A 21099-nucleotide genomic window follows, 5' to 3' on the forward strand; every position below is an offset into this window, starting at 1 on the left:
TTTGGGTCCATTTGTCCGTCTGTTTGTTTGTTTGTCTGCACAGAACGTGAGTATGGTTTCTCTCTGCAACCGCTTGTCGGATTGACACTAAATTTTCATCACAGGAGTGACCTACTCATGTGGAATGTATTAATGATAATTATGACATCAAAGGTCATGTGGTGTGGCAGCCATGTTTGAAAAAAGGAAAAACTTTCGACCTCTGTATGTCCAAAACCACACCATGGGAAAGCAAGGACAAATGTGTCCAAGAGCAGCGTCCTAAAGGTTTTGTCGGCTAAAAAAAACAAAACAAACAACAACAACAACAACAACAACTTCCGATTAAAGGTTTTGTCGGCTAAAAAAAAAAAAAAATTCCGATATTTCGTCACGTGCCTTGATTAAGCCAATAGCGAGACCCGTCATAATGTATTTACGTATTTACGATTTATAGTGTATTTACGAAATAAATAGTGTATTTACGAAATTACAATACAATAAATGGAATAATCTTTACATAGTAACGTGAACTTTTCGAAACTTTAAAGCAAATGTCCGAATATATTTAAAAGTTAATGATAGACGCTCTCAAAAGGCACCCTCAATGTGAGAATGTGTACATGTGCTTAGTATTTAAGGAGATCCGGATCTTGTATATACAAGAGCCGAGTCCTTGAGGTTAAGGTTTTGGAAGAAGAAGAAGAAGAAGAAGAAGAAGAAGAACAACAACAACAACAACAACAACAACAACAACAACAACAACAACAACAACAACAACAACAACAACACCGAGCTCGTAATTTAAATAAACTTGGCACATGGGGAATGTGATTTTTTTTTAATTTTTTTTTAATGATGTCAGAGGTTCCTCCATTATGATGTCATAATTGCATTTGTAGAATGCTACATCTAATCAGTATGAAAATTTTGGAGGGTCATCTAGGTATATATTGGTGCACAGAAAAAAAAATGATGTCGTGGTTCAGCAGCCAAACTTTTATTTGTTTTTTTAACCTTCAAAAATCTTCTTCTCCAGAACGACTGGACAGATAAAGGGAAAACTTCACACAAATATTCCACAACCCTTGGGGATACCAGGGTATTCACAAATAATTGATAAGTCGCATGGTCTGGTAGCCATATTGAATTGAGCAAAAATATTTTAAAAATTATTTCTCTTGAACTGCTTCATCGATCGAAGTGAAACCTCAAAATTATGATCTAGTAGCGATGGGAAATATATGGTTTAAATTTCAATCTGATCAGACGCATGGTCCGGCAGCCAGAATTATTTTTTAAAATTTGATCGGTTCTTTTGGACTTTAAAAATTTTGAATAAATCTCACTTGGCTGCGCCTGGATGGGTTGGAGGGTAGAGGAGTAGCAGCTGAAATGTGACTCCGATCCAGGTTCCTCCTCATGACTTCATCCTTGCTTTTTGCTTGTTTGGGTTCCTTCTGATGACTCCAATGCAGAACTGTACCGACTTGGTCCAGCCTGGTGTTGGCTTAGTGGATAGGGTGGCAGCTAGGGATCCTATCCAGCCTGGTGTTGGCTTTGTGGATAGGGTGGCGGCTAGGGATCCTAGAGTCCCGAGTTCAAGCCCCGTTGACTGCTGAATTAAAATACACCAGGAGGTTGACTCAGCCTGTTCATCCTTCCGAGGTCAGCAAAATGAGCACCAGTGTACTGGTAATGGGGACCTGCATCAGCGGCATAGCCGCGTCCCAACCAATGATGCAACCAGCAGCCACAGGCCGCACTCGATAGAGAGAGACCGACTTGGTCTTCCATTTGATTCGAATTGAATTTATTTTAATCTCATTCTGAATTAAATTTAATAATAAACGACATGGGTCAGGGGCAAGTGTCTAATCAAAGAGGGGTTGGGTCAAAGCGAGACATCTTGGTACCCGGTCATCACTGCCAGCAGTTATAAAGTGGCAGTTCCAGTTATGTCTATTACTAATTACGTAACACACCAGTACACAAACACCACACAAAACAAATCCTGGTGAAGGTCTGCAATCTCTGATTGCTCTTTTTCTTGTTATCTTTGTACATTCCATGTAGAGGTATTTGCTTTACTTTTTAGAATTTTCTACAAGCGTTTTCTGAATGAGATTATAGTGTTTGTTCTTTTCGTCCTTATTGTCCTTCCCTTGGATCTTATGTGCAGCTCCTGGGAGGCAATTAAATTTAAAATTCAGGAAATACCATTCATTGTTTTTAGCAAGTTGCATCAGCGGAAAAGACTTGTTCAAAAACCTTTAGAACCTGATAAGAACACATGTGCTGGCAGTTCTCCAAAGCATAGATATTCCAATAATGCCAGCATAGCAAGATAGGTGGTGGGAAAAGAGGCATACTGGTCTGGAAGGATCTGTGGTCTAAACTCTGTCTCAGATTGGCTTTTTGCTATGGACACTTGTATTGCAGCGTGGGGAGTTTGCTGGGATTGAGAAGTACAGCAGTTGGTAAATGTTGAAGCCGAAGCCGGAGGGGATTGCGTTTGGAGAGCTGGGTACATCCATGCTCCACCACGCAAAACCAGTGCAGAAAACGGCTGCTCCTGGAATTGGGGTCTGGGCAAGGCTGTGCTCCATGTACAGTACATCATTACCTCCGCCGCCGAAGGTGAAGGAGGTTATATTTTCACCCCTTTGTCTGTTTGTCTTGTACAGGATATCTCAAAAAGTTGTGGACAGGTTCGGTGTGTGAAAAGGATGAACTGATTAGAATTTGGTGAAGATATGGATCCAGATCCAACTACTATAATTTTTACGTGATTCTTCACCATTGAGAGATAGGGCTAAACTAATATATAACACGATATCTCAAAAAGTTATGGACAGATTCGGATGGAACTTGGTGGACAGGATGGGAGTGTGACCATGACGAATTAATTCAATTTTTGTGAAGATCTGGTTCCGGATCTGACTACTAGAATTTTTTAAGTGATTCTTCACCATTGAGATATAGGGCTCAAAAACGATATACAGCATGATATCTCAAAAATGTATTGGGCATGATATGTTATCGTGGATCAGGCATTACAGGGCAGAGGTATGTGCCCCACCGAGTGCCGTTCGAGTTTACAGCTGTATCTGGGCTCTTCTTGAAATACAGCAAATCTGCATCCTTTGTGCAGTCATCAGGCAGCCAGAAATAATTCTGTGTCTGGTGATCAGGCTGCCAGGAAGCATCTTATGTGCAGTGGTCAGGCTTCCAGGAATCATCCGAATTGCAGTGGTCAGGCTGCCAGGAATCATCCTATTTGCAGTGGTCAGGCTTCCAGGAACCATCCTATTTGCGGTGGTCAGGCTGCCAGGAATCATCCTATGTGCAGTGGTCAAATTCCTAGGAATCATTCTATGTGTGGTGGTCAAATTCCCAGGAATCATCCTATGTGTGGTGGTCAAGCTACCAGGAGTCATCCTATTTGCGGTGGACAGGCTGCCAGGAATCATCCTATTTGCAGTGGTCAGGCTTCCAGGAACCATCCTATTTGTGGTGGTCAGGCTGCCAGGAATCATCCTATGTGCAGTGGTCAAATTCCTAGGACTCATTCTATGTGTGGTGGTCAAATTCCCAGGAATCATCCTATGTGTGGTGGTCAAGCTACCAGGAGTCATCCTATTTGCGGTGGACAGGCTGCCAGGAATCATCCTATTTGGGGTGGTCAGGCTTCCAGGAATCATCCTATGTTCGGTGGTCAGGCTTCCAGGAATCATCCTATGTTCGGTGGTCAGGCTTCCAGGAATCATCCTATGTTCGGTGGTCAGGCTTCCAGGAATCATCCTATGTTCGGTGGTCAGGCTGCCAGGAATCATCCTATGTGTGGTGGTCAGGTTTCCAGGAATCATCCTATTTGCGGTGGTCAGGCTGCCGGGAATCATCCTATGTGTGGTGGTCAGGCTTCCTGGAATCATCCTATGTTCGGTAGTCAGGCTGCCAGAAATCATCCTATGTGCAATGGTGAAGTTCCCAGGAATCATCCTATTTGCGGTGGTCAGGCTTCCAGGAATTATCCTATGTGTAGTGGTCAGGCTGCCAGGAATCATCCCAAGTGTGGTGGTCAGGCTGCCAGGAATCATCCTATGTGCAATGGTCAAGTTTCCAGGAATCATCCTATTTGCGGTGGTCAGGTTTCCAGCAATTATCCGATGTTTTGCGGTCAGGCTTCCAGGAACCATCCTATGTTCGATGGTCAGGCTGCCAGGAATCATCCTACGTTCGGTGGTCAGGCTTCCAGCAATCATCCTCCATGTGGTGGTCAGGTTTCCAGGAATCATCCCATGTATGGTGGTCATGCTGCCAGGAATCATCCTATGTTTAGTGGTCAGGTTTCCAGGAATCATCCCATGTATGGTGGTCATGCTGCCAGGAATCATCCTATGTTTGGTGGTCAGGCTTCCAGCAATCATTCCATGTGTGGTGGTCAGGCTGCCAGGAGTCATTCTATGTGCAATGGTCAAGTTTCCAGGAATCATCCTATTTGCGGTGATCAGGCTTCCAGAAATCATCCTATGTGTGGTGGTCAGGCTTCCAGAAATCATCCTATGTGTGGTGGTCAGGCTTCCAGGAATTATCACATGTGTGGTGGTCAGGCTGCCAGGAATCATCCTATGAGCGGTGGTCACGTTTCCAGAAATCATCCTATTTGCGGTGGTCAGGCTTCCAGGAATTATCCTATGTGTGGTGGTCAGGCTTCCAGAAATCATCCTATGTTCACTGCTCAGGTTTCCAGCAATCATCCTTCGAGTGGTGGTCAGGCTTCCAGGAATCATCCTATGTGTGGTGGTCAGGATTCCACGAATCATCCGAAGTGCGGTGGTCAAGTTCCCAGGAATCATCCTATTTGTGGTGTTTAGGCTTACAGGAATTATCCTAGGTGTGGTGATCAGGCTTCCAGGAATCATCCTATGTTCGGTGGTCAGGTTTCCCGTAATCATCCTTTGTGTGGTGGTTAGGCTGCCAGGAATCATCCTATGTGCGGTGGTCAAGTTCTCAGGAATCATCCTATTTGCGGTGGTCAGGCTTCCAAGAATTATCCGATGTTCGGTGGTCAGGCTGCCAGGAATCATCCTATGTGTGGTGGTCAGGCTTCCAGGAATCATCCTATGTGTTGTGGTCAGGCTTCCAGGAATCATCTTACGTGTGGTGGTCAGGCTTCCAGGCATCATGCTATGTGCGGTGGTCAAGTTCCCAGGAATCATCCTATTTACAGTGGTCAGGCTTCCAGCAATCATCCTCCATGTGGTGGTCAGGTTTCCAGGAATCATCCCAGGTATGGTGGTCAGGCTGCCAGGAATCATCCTATGTTCGGTGGTCAGGCTTCCAGCAATCATCCCAAGTGTGGTGGTCAGGCTGCCAGGAATCATCCTATGTGCAATGGTCAAGTTTCCAGGAATCATCCTATTTACGGTGGTCAGGATTCGAGGAATTATCCGATGTTTTGTGGTCAGGCTTCCAGGAATCATCCTATGTTCGATGGTCAGGCTGCCAGGAATCATCCTACGTTCGGTGGTCAGGCTTCCAGCAATAATCCTCCATGTGGTGGTCAGGTTTCCAGGAATCATCCCATGTATGGTGGTCATGCTGCCAGGAATCATCCTATGTTTGGTGGTCAGGCTTCCAGCAATCATCCCATGTGTGGTGGTCAGGCTGCCAGGAATCATCCTATGTGCAATGGTCAAGTTTCCAGGAATCATCCTATTTGCGGTGATCAGGCTTCCAGGAATTATCCTATGTGTGGTGGTCAGGCTTCCAGGAATCATCCTATGTGTGGTGGTCAGGCTTCCAGGAATTATCCCATGTGTGGTGGTCAGGCTGCCAGGAATCATCCTATGAGCGGTGGTCACGTTTCCAGAAATCATCCTATTTGCGGTGGTCAGGCTTCCAGGAATTATCCTATGTGTGGTGGTCAGGCTTCCAGGAATCATCCTATGTTCACTGCTCAGGTTTCCAGCAATCATCCTTCGAGTGGTGGTCAGGCTTCCAGGAATCATCCTATGTGTGGTGGTCAAGCTGCCACGAATCATCCGAAGTGCGGTGGTCAAGTTCCCAGGAATCATCCTATTTGTGGTGTTCAGGCTTCCAGGAATTATCCTATGTGTGGTGGTCAGGCTTCCAGGAATCATCCTATGTTCGGTGGTCAGGTTTCCAGTAATCATCCTTCGTGTGGTGGTTAGGCTGCCAGAAATCATCCTATGTGCGGTGGTCAAGTTCTCAGGAATCATCCTATTTGCGGTGGTCAGGCTTCCAAGAATTATCCGATGTTCGGTGGTCAGGCTGCCAGGAATCATCCTATGTGTGGTGGTCAGGCTTCCAGGAATCATCCTATGTGCGGTGGTCAGGCTTCCAGCAATCATCCTACGTGTGGTGGTCAGGCTTCCAGGCATCATGCTATGTGCGGTGGTCAAGTTCCCAGGAATCATCCTATTTGCGGTGGTCAGGTTTCCAGGAATCATCCTATGTTCGGTGGTCAGGCTTCCAGCAATCATCCCATGTGTGGTGGTGAGGCTGCCAGGAATCATCCTTTGTGCAATGGTCAAGTTCCCAGGAATCATCTTATTTGCGGTGGTCAGGTTTCCAGGAATTATCCTATGTGTGCTGGTCAGGCTTCCAGGAATCATCCTATGTTCGGTGGTCAGGTTTCCAGCAATCATCCTTCGTGTGGTGGTCAGGCTTCCAGGAATTATCCTATGTGTGGTGGTCAGGCTTCCAGGAATCATCCTATGTTCGGTGGTCAGGTTTCCAACAATTATCCTCCATGTGGTGGTCAGGTTTCCAGGAATCATCCCATGTATGGTGGTCATGCTGCCAGGAATCATCCTATGTTTAGTGGTCGGGCTTCCAGCAATCATTCCATGTTCGGTGGTCAAGTTCCCAGGAATCATCCTATGTGCGCGGTGGTCAAGTTCCCAGGAATCATCCTACATGTGGTGGTCAGGCTTCCAGGAATCATCATATGTGCGGTGGTCAGGCTTCCAGGAATCATCCTACATGTGGTGGTCAGGCTTCCAGGAATCATCCTATGTGCGGTGGTCAAGTTCCCAGGAGTCATCCTATTTGCGGTGTTCAAGTTCCCAGGAATCATCCTTTGTGTGATGATCAAGTTCCCAGGAATCATCTTATGTGTGGTGGTCAGGCTGCCAGAAGTGAGTGCTTTGCTACGTTTGACCAGAGAAACCGTGATCTTTCCCTCATCCTCCCCTTCCACCAGCCCATTCTATTCCTGTTGGTTCAAAGCCTCAAAAACTGTCATTTTGATGTTAACGAGAGAGTTAATGACAGAAAGAGCCCCCAATGCCACTGTTTGTGTGTTTGTCCTTTTGTACCTCTTCACACTCCATATTTTTCAGCCCAAGGACTTGGAGTAAAATCAAAGTTCTACTTATGATTATTTATTGCATTGGCGAGGAAGAGTTTTAAACTCTTTTTTAAATTTTTAATCTTGCTTATATAACTACATGACCTATGCTAGTTTGTCAACGTTAACATTCACATGATATGACTTTCCAAGGGTAATAAGGGGAATTGTTATTACAAATACATGTGTAGTCGTTAAGTAAATGCATTTATTTTTTGTAAATGTTCTGGCTCCCTTTCTTCTGTGCAGATCCGTGGTGTGAGTTTGAACTTGCTTCAAGTAAATCGAAGTACACAAATATGCAAGGGCTGTATCGCTCGGCGAATCCTTGTGATTGGATCACTGCAAGAAGGTCTTATGGACCTTCATTCTCTCATGAAAGTAAATTGGACTGTTGGGCATCATTTCTTGGGGAAAGTCAATTGGACCTTTTGGACTGGACTGAGGTCTTTTGGATACAACTTTTTGCATCTTTTGCAAATTTTTTGGCATCTTTTTTCTTTTGGATTTTTTGCTCGGAACAACATGGATTCTTCGGACTAAAACTTATATTCTTTGGTGTGTAAAAACTATATGTAGGATCCTGGAAGAGCAATGTGTATCATCGTGTAATATGCAGGTGAAATCATCTTCATTTAACTTACTCTAATCAATAATGACCCCAAAGGCAATAGGTTCTGGGATATTAAAATACTCTGTGGTTAAAGCAACATCAAGAGAAAAATCCCCCAAAATGGCTCACCTTCAAAGCAATAGGCATCGTAGTGAAGGTCCGAATCTGGAAACCCAGTACGTTTAATGGGATTGCGGTAAAGTGTGCGGACTCCTGCTATGTCTCCTCCGCATCGTTCCCTCGGAGTGACGATGGGGTATCGGACACTGCCATCATCAAGCCAGCCCAAGTTGCAGTAATCAAACTTATCATGGTGCCAGGCACTGTACAGCTGTGTTGGGCTTGCCAAAACAAAGCTATTGTTCTTACAAATCAGCCGAGCCTCCTCCAGGGTCAGCTTGTTCGGGGCAGTGAAATGGACGATTCTTCCTGTGGACAACATGCAGGTCGTAAGCATAATGGACATCAAAGGGATACGATTTCAGTTTGGAAACTGCCTGCTTTGCTGGCCGCTAAAGTTACAAACCCGATGGTATCTAAATAAAATAATTTGCACTGAGAAGCAGAAATAACCTGGTATGTGACCACCTTAAGGTTCAGTGGTCTTTATCGACATCAGTGCTGACATAATGGATTACATCCTTACCGTTGTTGTTCAAACAGATATATAATTAGCAAATAATATATATTATTGTCCAATTGTTACTGGCTCGGATAATGTTTATCCATATTCGAGGTTCGGATGTATAAAAGGTTTGTGCTTAAATAATTACATTTCAAATCTTGAGGATTATAATTATTATTCCTATTATAAAAGCCCATCAAAAATGATGGGTTGGAATTATTATATTCGAAATATTCAAAGATATGATGTTTTGTAGCAAGAAGCATTATTTTTAAACGCCACATGTACCTATTTTCTTTATATTCTGGAACGTTTCATTTTGACGGTACAGCCTTGTGAGCGTGCCAAAGTATGAAGCCTCGGCCTAGCGTCAAGTGTGCTTTTATCTCCTTTATTTATTCGGCATCCTATGTACCTAAATGAACACTCGTTTTATTCTGTGCAAGTTTCACATCATGTGCAGAGAATGTCAGAGCACCTTGTATTTATTGTTATTTTTTTAAATGCTTCTGTACACTGCCTGGTTGCAAGTCACTGTCTACATTTCCAAAAGAAGAGACGTATTAAAGTACTCTTTTATGAAAATCGTTTTTCGAGTTGTTTTATCCTGAAAAATAGACTGTAGTGAATACACGGTCATGTGAAAAGATTGGCCTTTAAAACCCTACTTAAATCGTCCTTATTAAGGGGGACAGACAAATACACAAACACACATTGTGTTTTATATTGGTAGATCACGTATGATCACATATTCTTTTTCTTGCACATACGTTATTATAACTACTGTATTAGTATTAATATTAATGATATAACTTGTATTTCTGTCAAAGTTAACAGTAATCCTCTACTCCGAGAAACTTGAAGAAAGTACGATTATAACATGACTCAGAGATTTTGACTCGAGGGTATTGACTATCTTGAAAGGTGGTCCAATTTACCTTATTAACCCAAATCTCTGGTCCATAACTTCCAGGGTTGCCCCCAAAAGGCTCCATGAACAGTGAGTACCCAATGAGACCCCAGGCAAAAATATCATTCCTTTCCTGTAGTAATTCTCTGCAGACTACTGTAGTAGGACCTGTTACCAACTATAGTACATGAGAGTACTACTCTCATGTACTATAGTTCTAACTGTGGCATTTTTGCCTGGGACATCAGGAAATTGTCATGATGATAACAAAACAAGAATTTTTATATTTAATGTTTTTTCGCACTCATATAGTACAAATAGTATATTGTCATATGACTGTACCTCTATTTCTCATTGCGAAGCAGTAGGCATCATACTGCTCTGAAGGATTTCTCACTCCGTATGAACGCACTCCGGGTTTATCTCCCAAGTCACCAAAGCAGCCCTTCCGCGGTGTCGTGATGGGATACCTGGGGTCAGAATGGGTCTCTGTCACATTAATTTGTGACATTTCATGATTGATGGGTAAATCCTTCTTCATGATCATTCTTCAAGATTTTTCACCAAAAGTGTGATTTTGAGGAATGGACGAAGACGGAAAGTTACTGTCTTGGGGCGTTCCCTGATCGAAAACAGACGCGGCACTTGACAGAGGGAAGAATGGGATGCAAAACATTTAGAAAGGAGGGGAGACAATGCTTTGTGTACAGATTATCATGGGACAGGGGAGCAATTATCTGGTCCGGTGATTAACATGTCAGATCCTGCAGGAATATCAAGGGATTGAGAGTGGGAAGGTGGAGAAAGTTAGGTCACCATTAAATGGTCAAACCATGAACAATCTGCTCAATTGTAAAATAAATCAGATTTATACCTCAGTGGTCGATAAAAGACAAAACTTTTCTGGTTTAATAGATTCTATGGTTTCAAAGTGCAAGTCACAGATGCCCTAATCTCTAGCTCCAGTGGAGCGACATATAGTATCCCTACATTGTAACACACAGGATTTGGAGCACAAACCATGGAGATAAACTCAGATTGACAGATCGCTGCAGCATTCGAACCTGCATCCACTGTGAATGTGATGAGTGAAAGAAGGAAAAGGGATGAAGCAAAGAATTCAAAAGGGAAAGAACTCTGGACAAATGGTTCACAGAAAGCAAAAGTTTTTTGATCGCAAAATTAAAGGAAACACAAATGCCTCAAAACTACAGGCCAAAAACATAGAAAAAGGGGGTGACAGAGAAACTGCCACAGAATTATCAACCATCTCTTGCTTACCGAAGCCATACTCAAAAACTAAAAAAGACGAGAGAGTTCATAGAACACATTACCCCCGTGATTTCTTGATGACGTAATATTTTGTCCAAATACTGCTAAATGGAATGATTTTGAAAGTACGTAAAAGGTGATTTGTATTCTACAGTGTTCAAGTAAATCATTAAATTTTAATAAAATTAAGATTTTAAAGTTTGTTGAAAAAACATTCTGGAAGTTTATCACTGTTTGGCTTTGTTGTTTGTCTCCTTTATGACTTCCATTAAAAAAAAAACTCATGTCACTTGTCTCTGTACATGAATAATCAGGACAAATTCCGAGCCATAGTACTGTTAAACCACAAGTTTGTTTTCCGATTTATGTTCCGTGTTCAAGATATAATATTTGAATGAAATTGTTGTTCCTCGATCATAAATTGACACTTATAGACAGGACAGACAGACATACAGACAGATAGACATAAGTGAACCAATAATGTGTGTTTGGCATTCATACCATACCTGTCCAACAATAAATAATACGTCATATGTGTTTTGTTTTGTTTTTCCGTGTGACATTATGCACCGCTTCATCAACACTATGCAACAGCTCATTGTACCAAAGTGAAACCAACAGCTATACGTACGTGTGTGGTTGACCAGCATTGAGGCAGACTCTTATAGCCTGTACAGGCTCGAGAATGTCCGCCATTTTTCCTCTTTCTGCTCATAAATAAAGTAATGTAATGACATTGAATGGCCATTTCTACACAGCCCAAATCAGCCACGACAGCCCTGATGTTCAAGTGGGTGACTCTTAACAATCAATGCCGAGCCCATGACCGATCGGACTGCTTTTGAACTCAACTTCACACAGCCCCGACCTGTTCCAATTGGCTTCAAATATGTGGTGTAAACAAGCCTAAGGAGGGATTCTATAGTATCCTAAACACAGTGGGTCACACAATGTATGGAACTGTACAAAACTGGCCCCGATATCAATGACCAAAAAAGAATACAAGGAAACGACGGAGCACAACACTGATACTATAAAACACTCAGAAGGAATGATCCACATTTCAGTTGTTAACACGTTGACTTCCAACTCTTATAATACACACCCACTCCCATTTGCCAAGCCAAGTATACATGTACATATCCCTTTTCAAATTGTACCCTTCTTTGAGCAAATCTAACTTCACTTCTTATCCATTGCTGGGAAAACCCCCACGTTATGAGAAAACTCGTCGCAGGCAGTGGGACAAGATTTTCAATTCCGTATGCCAGGTACGACCTACCTGGTGGGACTATTTTTAGCACTGAATCGACCATGGTATTACATCTTGCTAATGGTACATCATGTGCTAGGTACCACGGGCTTTTTCTTTTTTGTTACTTGTTGTTACCCTCCAAAATCGCACGTATGAATGAATGTAGATGAAGTGGCAAAACTTCTCATGGAGATTGATAATGATGATCATCATTATTATTGCAGAGATTTATGTTCACCGAACTGCCAGCAGATTGATTGTTGTGTTATCTCGTACGGCAGCATATTATGTTTGCAATGCAATACAATAACGTAATATTTTCTACTAGAATACTCACAGTGACAGAATGTGGTACACCGAGCACTATGAGTATACTCGTCGTTGGCAGTCAACGTGTTAAACTACTCATACAATAAGTTATTTTACAACTAGATAGTCGCTCCCCATTTCTGTTTAGCTTTGGACCACTTCGGCAAAAATTATCAATGATCCTGAGTACATGGACGTCATCGAATCCACAAATGTCACACACCTGCTCTATGTGGGAGATCTAAACTTTCCGTACGAAATGATGAACAACAAATGTAACAATAAAAAAAATGGCAAGATAATACTCCATTCGTATTGAAATGGAATTTGGACTGGACAAATGCACCAAATGCACCCCGACAGCAGGGAAGGCAAGCAAAAGAAAGAAAAAAAAAATAAATTGATTAAACAACATCAATGTGAGAGTTCTGCAATGAAAACGAACTCCTGACGTGTCTCCCCCACATCATTGTTGCCATAAATTATTACAATAGCAAATGCAACTAGACCGGCGCTCGGTAGAGCGTGGACTTCTGCCTCGGCTGAATGCATCAAGATTTTGATCCCACTGATAGGATCTGGATCTGGACCATAATCAAAATGTAATCGGCTTGTTCTTGTCACCCAACCAACTCGTCCACAATGTTTCGAAATCGTTTTACATATCGTTTTTGGTCCCATCTCTCAATGGTGAAGAATCACTTGGCAAATTTTTTTGAAAAACTCATATCCGGATTCGGATCTTCACCAAAATCGAATTGATGCTTCTTTCTCACACGCCCAACCTGTCCATCAAATTTCGTCAGAATATGTCCAAACTTTTTGAGATATCCTGTTTACAGACAAACGGACAGGGATGAAAACATAACCCTTGTCCACCTTCGATGGCAGAGGTAGTTCGAAAGTTATAACACTTTAAAATAGAAATGGCATGGAACGGAGGCCAAACATTCAAAGTTGCTTTCATTTACTTACCTAATGTTCCGTCGCTTCTTGTTTTCCCCCTATTATTTTCACTTTTCTTTCAGTCCCAGTCCTCTTGACTCTTAATCCATGAACCCTTCCCTCCCTGTCAAAATCAGTCATTCTCACTCCCACATGTCCCCCTGACCCCTTGAGCCCACAAAGCAATCACACTCTCAGATAGCACTCAGTGTAACATCCTATCAAGGAATACTCGAAAAGACCAGACAACTTGCTACCCGCAGTTTCGGGAGTAATTTGTAACTTGTTCAGGATGGCGGCGATAACTCGCCTACTATTCATCAAAAGTGCCCATGGGGGGGTCTTTATTTTCCACCAACTCATGCTAGCCGACAGGACATCCGGCTTAACATTAATTTGAGAGATGGAACACTGATGCAATTCCTGGATTGCTTCTGTTTTATTTAACTATTTGGGGGTTTTTTACCCATGGAAAAGGCCCTCCATTACTCACAATTATAATTTCAAGTCCATGTTTCTTGGATGATGGCAGAACTAAATAGCGACCAGACTTGAAGGGTAGAAAGGCCATTTTCAATGTCTCAATGATGGTGAACTCGTTTAACTACAACTACAGCAACATAAACTGGGCATCATATTGTATTCCTGAACGCCTGGCAACAATGAGCGATTTTTGTTTGGAATTCAAACTCCAAGCTTTAAAAAATTAATTACTGAAGGTTGTGCCTTGTACTCATGAGTCCAAGTGCTTCGTCAGAAATGATCCGAGCGGATGCCGGTCTCGAGTGGCAAAGTAGTGAGTGTGTGCAAAGCTTCTCGCAAGCTGCCCCACACCAGGTGCATATGGGCAGAGACCGGCACAGTTACAGCCAGAAGTTAATTCCTCAGTGTATAATACTGGTGGGAAGGAGAGAAGGGGGAAAGAGGAAAATCCTGGCAATCTGGCTTTTTTTTTTTTTTTTGCAAAGCCAGTACTGCGGAGCACCAGCAAAGAGCACAGGGTGTAATGATCACATGGTTAAGCAAAAAGTGCATGTAAAACAATGAATGGCTCCTTCATGCAATTAATGAATTGGCTTTTGTTGCTATTGCTAGTATTCCTAAGCCCCTTCTTCACCCCCAAACTACATTAATCTCACCCAACGGAGCGGTCAGACATCCAACCAGCGTCACAGTTGTCAAGGCCGTCCTGAAATGCCGCTTGCATCTGGGCCGGCGATGCCAAAATTGCTCCGATATCAGAGCAAGCTTGCTGTGCCTCTGTGTAGTTGAGTGTGTAGCGACCATCCCTCACGCGGTAGTGAAACACCACACCTGGCGGCGAATCATCATTACAATTGGTCAATAGCACCAATATATTTGAGGATCTTGAATGCCAATATGGCAACAATACCAACAAGTCATTTGTTGTGACAATGAAACATACAATACAGCACTATTTGACCTCATTGCCTGTTGATAATCATATTTTAATTGTTCAGGCAATAACTGTAAGAATCCAATGAGCATATTGTATTTTTAAAACATAAAAACAATATGTCGTTTGCTCATTGGTGGAAAGTTTGTAAAGCCATTGAAGCACCATATTACTCCAACTAGAAAGTCATTGTTTGAATTATAAACTTCAGTAGATATACGAGAGTTAAAATCTAACCACCTAACAGCTTGCTCAACACAGCTATGAATAACCTGGCACCATCATCAAGTTCCTTATATCCTTATTCTTCTTCTCAAGTTGATGTTGTATCATTTGAGTCTCCCCCAGCAATTTCCGGTATATATATAATAAACAGATGTCCCTGAGTCTCTTATACTCTTGGAGGCCCTTTTTCTTTATTGCATGAAGATTCAAGGTGCAATGACCACAACACATTACTACAGCTGAAAGCCACAATATCTAATCTAACCTTTTCTCTCTAACCACTCAAAATAACCCAATGGAGTTCACATATACACTACATTCGACTCAGAGCAAGTGTCCAGCTGTTGTGGATGTGAAGTTTTTGAAAAAAACCACATGACAATGTGCACTCTGCCCCTCGTAGAATATGAGCTGCGGTATAACTCGGCAGAGCTCCCTCCCTCCCCACACAACCCCATCTGAAATCCCAGATTCATACCTTCAACACTCAAGTTCATGAGACTCGTCAAATGCCACAAAGGCCAACGAACATGACATTGGTATAAACCACTGTCACTCGCTCGTAGATGAGAAATCCTGAGTGTGGGTGTTTTGCCATTATCATCCAGGGTGACGCGGTCCTCGTACTCCTTTTCCACTTTTGTCCATCTGGAGCCAAAAGGACAATCATAAGTGTTACCAAAAAAAATGACGAAATCAATGGAATATTAACAAGATTAACCAGCCAATGATTTAGTTCTTTAATTTTCAAATCTGTTGCTTATTTTCCAGCGTCCGTTCTATTCATGGCCACACTTTTTTTCCGCAGTGCCGCTTTGCCGAAGCAGTCACGAGACAGAAAGGACGCTGGGCGGTTTGCCGTTGCTCTTCCCGGAAGAATTCAGGGCAATAAATGAGGCACAAGTTACTGTCTCGCTCTTTCAGCATGCAAATATCCAAGACCACAGCTGCTTGATTTGCCAGGCCCACATCCCTGCACTTACTTTTGCTAATTTTGTGGTTATATGGATGGGCCTGCTCGGTTATCGACTGTCATCCTAATCGAGCAAAATACAATTATATAATAGCTCAAATTTACGTTTTTTTTTTTTCCTCGAGTGTATGGTTTCCACATGTAGGCATAACGTCATGCTGTGATGGATTATATACCAGAACACAAAGCAAACAAGATGCAAAAACTAGGCTCTGACTTAGGACCAGCTTGCATATTGTGAAAAAGACCTCATCATGGATAATATCATCCAAATGTAGGAGCACACTACACAAGCTGGATCATGATTACATCTTGATGAAGGTGGGTAAGATAGCTGTTTGGGAGGTGTTTTGTCTGGTTTAGATCGCTGATGGAATAAGACTTGTCCTAAAACTGGTATATTTTTTTTAAATTGGTACCATCAAGGTGGCATTGTATCTCAGATGGGGATTATAAAGCCAGCTGTCTTTCTGCTTTCAAGTTTAAGACGATACCCCCACATCATATCTTTCAAAAAGTGTTGGCCGTTGAGTGCCGGTAATCTGGTCAAAATTGGTTTCTCTATATAATTATCACTACTGGCAATTATGTAGGAATTCTGGGGTATGGCTCCGGTATATGGGACCAAATGGTTTCTCTATATTTCCTTATATGTAAGCTGTGGCCGAACCAAGATGGTGTTCAAGCCAAAACAAATTTGTTCTCCAGAGGCCTCTTTTTGCTACGAGTGTAGTCGGGCACACTTGCCAAGTGCCCAACCCTGAACGAACCCGTTAACTCTTTACAAACACTTGTTGATGCAAAGTACAAGTTTCCTCGAATATCGAACCAAAACCTTAAGGCTTTGCCTTTTGCAATCATATCTAACCAATCAAAGGTTCAAAACTTCAGATGTTCCTAATTAATGTACCTACCCAAAAAGAGAAGTCAAGATGAACTTCTTGTCCTTCCTTCCTGGCCCGAGTTTAATCCACCTGATGTACAAGAACTTGTCATAAGGGTTGCTTCCCTGCTGATGTGGCTCAGGTTTTGGTAACTTGGACGACAGAGTGACAGTGCCACCCAGGGACTCAACCACAGACAGCAATGGCACACCTTTAGAGCTCGATTCTGTACAGACAGTCATTCGCTTAGCGACATCATCGTCGATCAAACGTAAGAGGATAATTATTCATTTGGTGCCATCAAACACCAACAAGTAAGCAAAAAGTCTTTCCTGCCAACAGTGCCAAGGGTAGTGGGATCTCAGTGAAAACTACAGTCGCTCCCTTGCATCAAGCTAGATGCAGAGACCATTTTCACGATGACCGTCGCAAAAGCTGTCAACGTTACTTCCCTTGATAAAATGGCCTGAGATGGATGGAAAACTAATTTCCTTGTATTAATTCATGAAGTGCCAGCTACAACAGTGTGCTGTATGAGGCAAAACGTTTTGGTATTTTTGGCTATTTATAAAGTGTGCACCATAAAAAGGAGGTGGGAAGAGTAAAATAAATAAATAAATGATGTTGGCAGAAGAGAGGAGTCCAAATTGGGAAGAGAAAGGGGTTGTTTGATCCATGTGGTGGGTAGAGGAAGGGATGTGGGAGAGTAGGAAGTTGGGGAAGGTTAAAAAAAAAATCTGCCATTTTGTGTACATAATAAATATATGGCTCCTTTGCCATGTCATGAGTATGACACACGTAACATGTTCATAGTATATACGTATGAAGCATTTACATTTTAACAAATTACCACATAAGCTAACAACTACAAACAAAGTTAATATAAAACACAACTTTTGGGTTTACTGTATTCCTCCCCAAACAATTAACATGTTAAATTTCAGACGTCCAAGTATGTTTGACATGTTGAACAAAAATTTCGTTGTTTAATACTTTGACTCATAAAGTACAGAACAGCCTTTCCTGCAGAATTTTTTTTTTTAAATGCAAGAGTATAAATGTCACCACTACTATTACTACCACTACTACGACCACCATCTAAAATACCGCCACCACCACCACCACCACCCAGATGGCCTGGAGGTATGCACACTAAGCTGTCTCGCTTGAGTTCAAATCCTGACCTACCTATAAACTGTCACCCTGATGTTCCACAGGTAGGGTGGTTCATCAGTGAAATGTGCTGTCCCTCGGATGGACGCAAAATGGGAATCTCGTCTGCCAGCATTCGTTGGTGGACGTTAAAGATCCCATGGAATCCTTCAAGAAGAGGAGGTGAGCTATCGCCGGCACCCTGAACAAATTCCAAATTCCTGTCCTCACCAGCAGAGGGCACTGCATCAGCGGCACAGCCGTGACCTCAGCCAATGATGTTACCCTGCAGCCTTGTGCTGCATATGAATGAAGAACTACCACGACTACTACTACAACTACTGCTACGACTAACTACTTATTATTATTTAGTGGTCACAATTATTATCACCTTCTTGTGAGGTCGTTCTCGGAGTGTTTTTTCCCCAAGCCTTTCACAAACTAGCTGGCCAGGCCTGACGTTTGACCGAAGGTTGCTTGGGCTTATAATTTGTTCAGGGACAACAGCATGGGATCTTTATGTCCACCAAATCATGCTATAAGTCTACCCAGCTTAATGTCCATCTGAGGGACAGCACACTGTGATGCAACCCCATTTGCAAAGCTCCAGTGTGGCAGTCTATAGTCAGGTTGGGAATTGAATCCAGTTTAGACATCTCAAAGGTAGGTGTGCTAACTCTGAACCATCCTGTCAGAACTGTTACAAAATAATAAAATATATATTTAATATGAGAACAGTTAAAACTAGAAGGGCACTTGGGAGAGCGCATACCTCTGCCACGTAATGCCTGATCCACGAGAACATATCTGGCCCAATACATTTTTGAAATATCATGCTATGCAGTACCTAAATAGTTTTGGCCCTATCTATCAATGGTGAAGAATCACTTTAAAATTCCAGGAGTCGGATCCGGATCTTCACCAAAATCTAATCAGTTCATGCATGCCACACACCCAACATCGCCACCAAGTTTCATCCGGATCCGTCAACAACTTTTTGAGATATCCCGTACACAAACAAATGAAATTGCTCGTTGAGCAAGGAATTGCCGGAATAACTTTGTCATATCTCCATGATCTCTGAAAAACACAAAAACCTGGAAATAAATTTGATTCTTGTAAGTCGATAGTGCGACTGTTTAATGACTTGTTGCACTTAGTTTGGTCATGATCATAACTTGGAAGTCAATTGGACTTGAAATAGCATTTTTATCACAATTTGAAAGTTTTGATCCGACCGCCCTGACATTCGACCCCCGACTGCTAAGAAGGGTGTTGGTGTGACACCCCAATGAGACATATGGTTGGATGCATAATTGGAAGATGCACATTTTGGATTTGGTTTGAAGTCGATACGACCATTTTAGCGGACGTTGTTGCGAAAATAAGAATTTTGGTTTTTCGGTGACCTTCACCTTGACCTTTGACCTAGATTAACCAAAAACGACGAGTGTCTAAGTTGGACCATGGCCGACGTCTGTACCCAGTTTGGTCATGATCGCTGAAACGGTGTGGCTGCTACAGGGTAAACAAACACACGAACAAACAGATAAGCCGGTAGGCGACATGGGTGGTCGCTATGTAATTGCATACTAGTCAAACAGTTTTTGACGGATCGGGCTGAAATTTTTTGACAAACAGGTTGATTATCGTGCGCATAAAAGCGCGGAAGCCGATTTTTGATTATCGAAAAAAAATAATATAAAAATATTTTTCGGATTTTTTTTCAAAAATTTCAAAGTCCCCTTGCCAGGCAACGGTGGCATCCATAGCAACGGTGCTCAAAAGCATAAAACTAGATCCTGGTATGAACCTACCTGTCAAGTTTCATCAAAATCGGTTGACTCCTCTGGACTCCAGAGCTGTCCATTACGTACATACATACATACATACATACAGACGGAAAACCTGAGAATAACGGTAGTCTAGCGACCACCCAACAGACAGACAGAAAGACACACACAACCGACCAACATAATTGCTGAAATCCGAAGCATTCAGGAAATGAACAAACAAACAGGGGATGAAAACAACCTCAATCCACCTTCAATGGTTAAGGCAGCAAAACATACATTTAATTTTATTTTAAGAAATTCTCATTCTGAATACAGCGTCACCTGTGTAAGTTGCATTGGTTTAATGTTTGCATCATGCCTCTTGTTTAAAGTGTTATGTACATTGTTTTAGTTTTGTTGTGCATGGGGGGGGGTTACAAAGGTCATGTGCACACGTGTGCAAAGTACATGTTATTCTAACCATAATGGTGGTTGTTCAGCCATCGCTCAGTTCACAGGAAAGGCATGTCCACCGGGGCTATCTGTGACCGGCTGTCACGGTGCCGGGCACAGCAGGCTTCCTGATCAATGGACACTGTTACGTTACACGGATTTCAATCTTTTTCCTACTGGTCATTCTTCAGCAGTTACAATTTAACCGGCTGGAATTTTTACTGGGGTGTGTCTCCTTATTGCTGAGGCTGTCCCTGGAGTGATTCCCATGCTTGTGACAACCACTGAAGTGCAGGCTGAGAGAATGGTTCAAATGTCTTGGACTAAATCCCAGTAATTCGAGTTAGAGGGATGGCAGCCTCATACAATTTGTTTTGACTTCATTATCAATAATCCCTGGCATGTTCTGATCCCACAAGAAGGTTTAACTTAGTCCTGGAGTGTCTTTTAAGGATTAGGATGTTTTAGATGATCAGCTCGATAAATGGGCTTCTTTGTGAAACAGCATTAGTGTTGGTGACTGTCAGGCAACCAGTGAGTCCAACAACATTTGTTTACAATCTCAATGATTAAGACTTTATTTTACACTCCAAATCATGCAGTCAATCTGCCTGAAATTGGTTTTGTTCTCGGTCATCTTCCATCTGTTTGGAACTCAGCCAACATCACAGCATTACATAAACCAGGCACAAAAACCGATCCCCTCAAAAACAGACCGATCAACTTCCTTCCAATCATCAGCAAGGTCACAGATTCATCATCGCACTTGACATAAAATCCTTCCTTTTGTTCAATGGCCTCATCTGAGATCATCAATTCAGATTCAGACCAGGTCAATCTACCCTTGACATGCTGTTTATACTCTTAAACACCTTGCATTGGCTTAGTCGTTAGGGTGGCCGGCTTGGGATCTTAGGGTCCTGAGTTCGAGCCC

The 21099-nt window shown here is 42.4% G+C and overlaps 1 protein-coding gene across 2 annotated transcripts in view; it reads right to left on the reverse strand.

The window, feature by feature from the left end:
• The window catches only part of LOC147021082 (uncharacterized), a 119015-nt gene that overhangs the window by 92645 nt on the left and 5271 nt on the right, over positions 1-21099 (reverse strand). For both annotated transcript variants that reach the window (XM_085890828.1, XM_085890827.1), the window contains exons 3-7: positions 16816-17011; positions 15407-15576; positions 14426-14600; positions 9848-9975; positions 8100-8399 (exon numbers count right to left, since the gene is read on the reverse strand). In XM_085890828.1, coding sequence (XP_085746954.1) covers positions 8100-8399; positions 9848-9975; positions 14426-14600; positions 15407-15576; positions 16816-17011 — 969 coding nt within the window. The remainder of the gene's footprint in view (positions 1-8099; positions 8400-9847; positions 9976-14425; positions 14601-15406; positions 15577-16815; positions 17012-21099) is intronic.

This window comes from Eptatretus burgeri, chromosome 8 (genome assembly GCF_056783735.1).
Source record: "Eptatretus burgeri isolate ZD-2024b chromosome 8, Ebu_testis_v1, whole genome shotgun sequence".
NCBI lineage: Eukaryota > Metazoa > Chordata > Myxini > Myxiniformes > Myxinidae > Eptatretus > Eptatretus burgeri.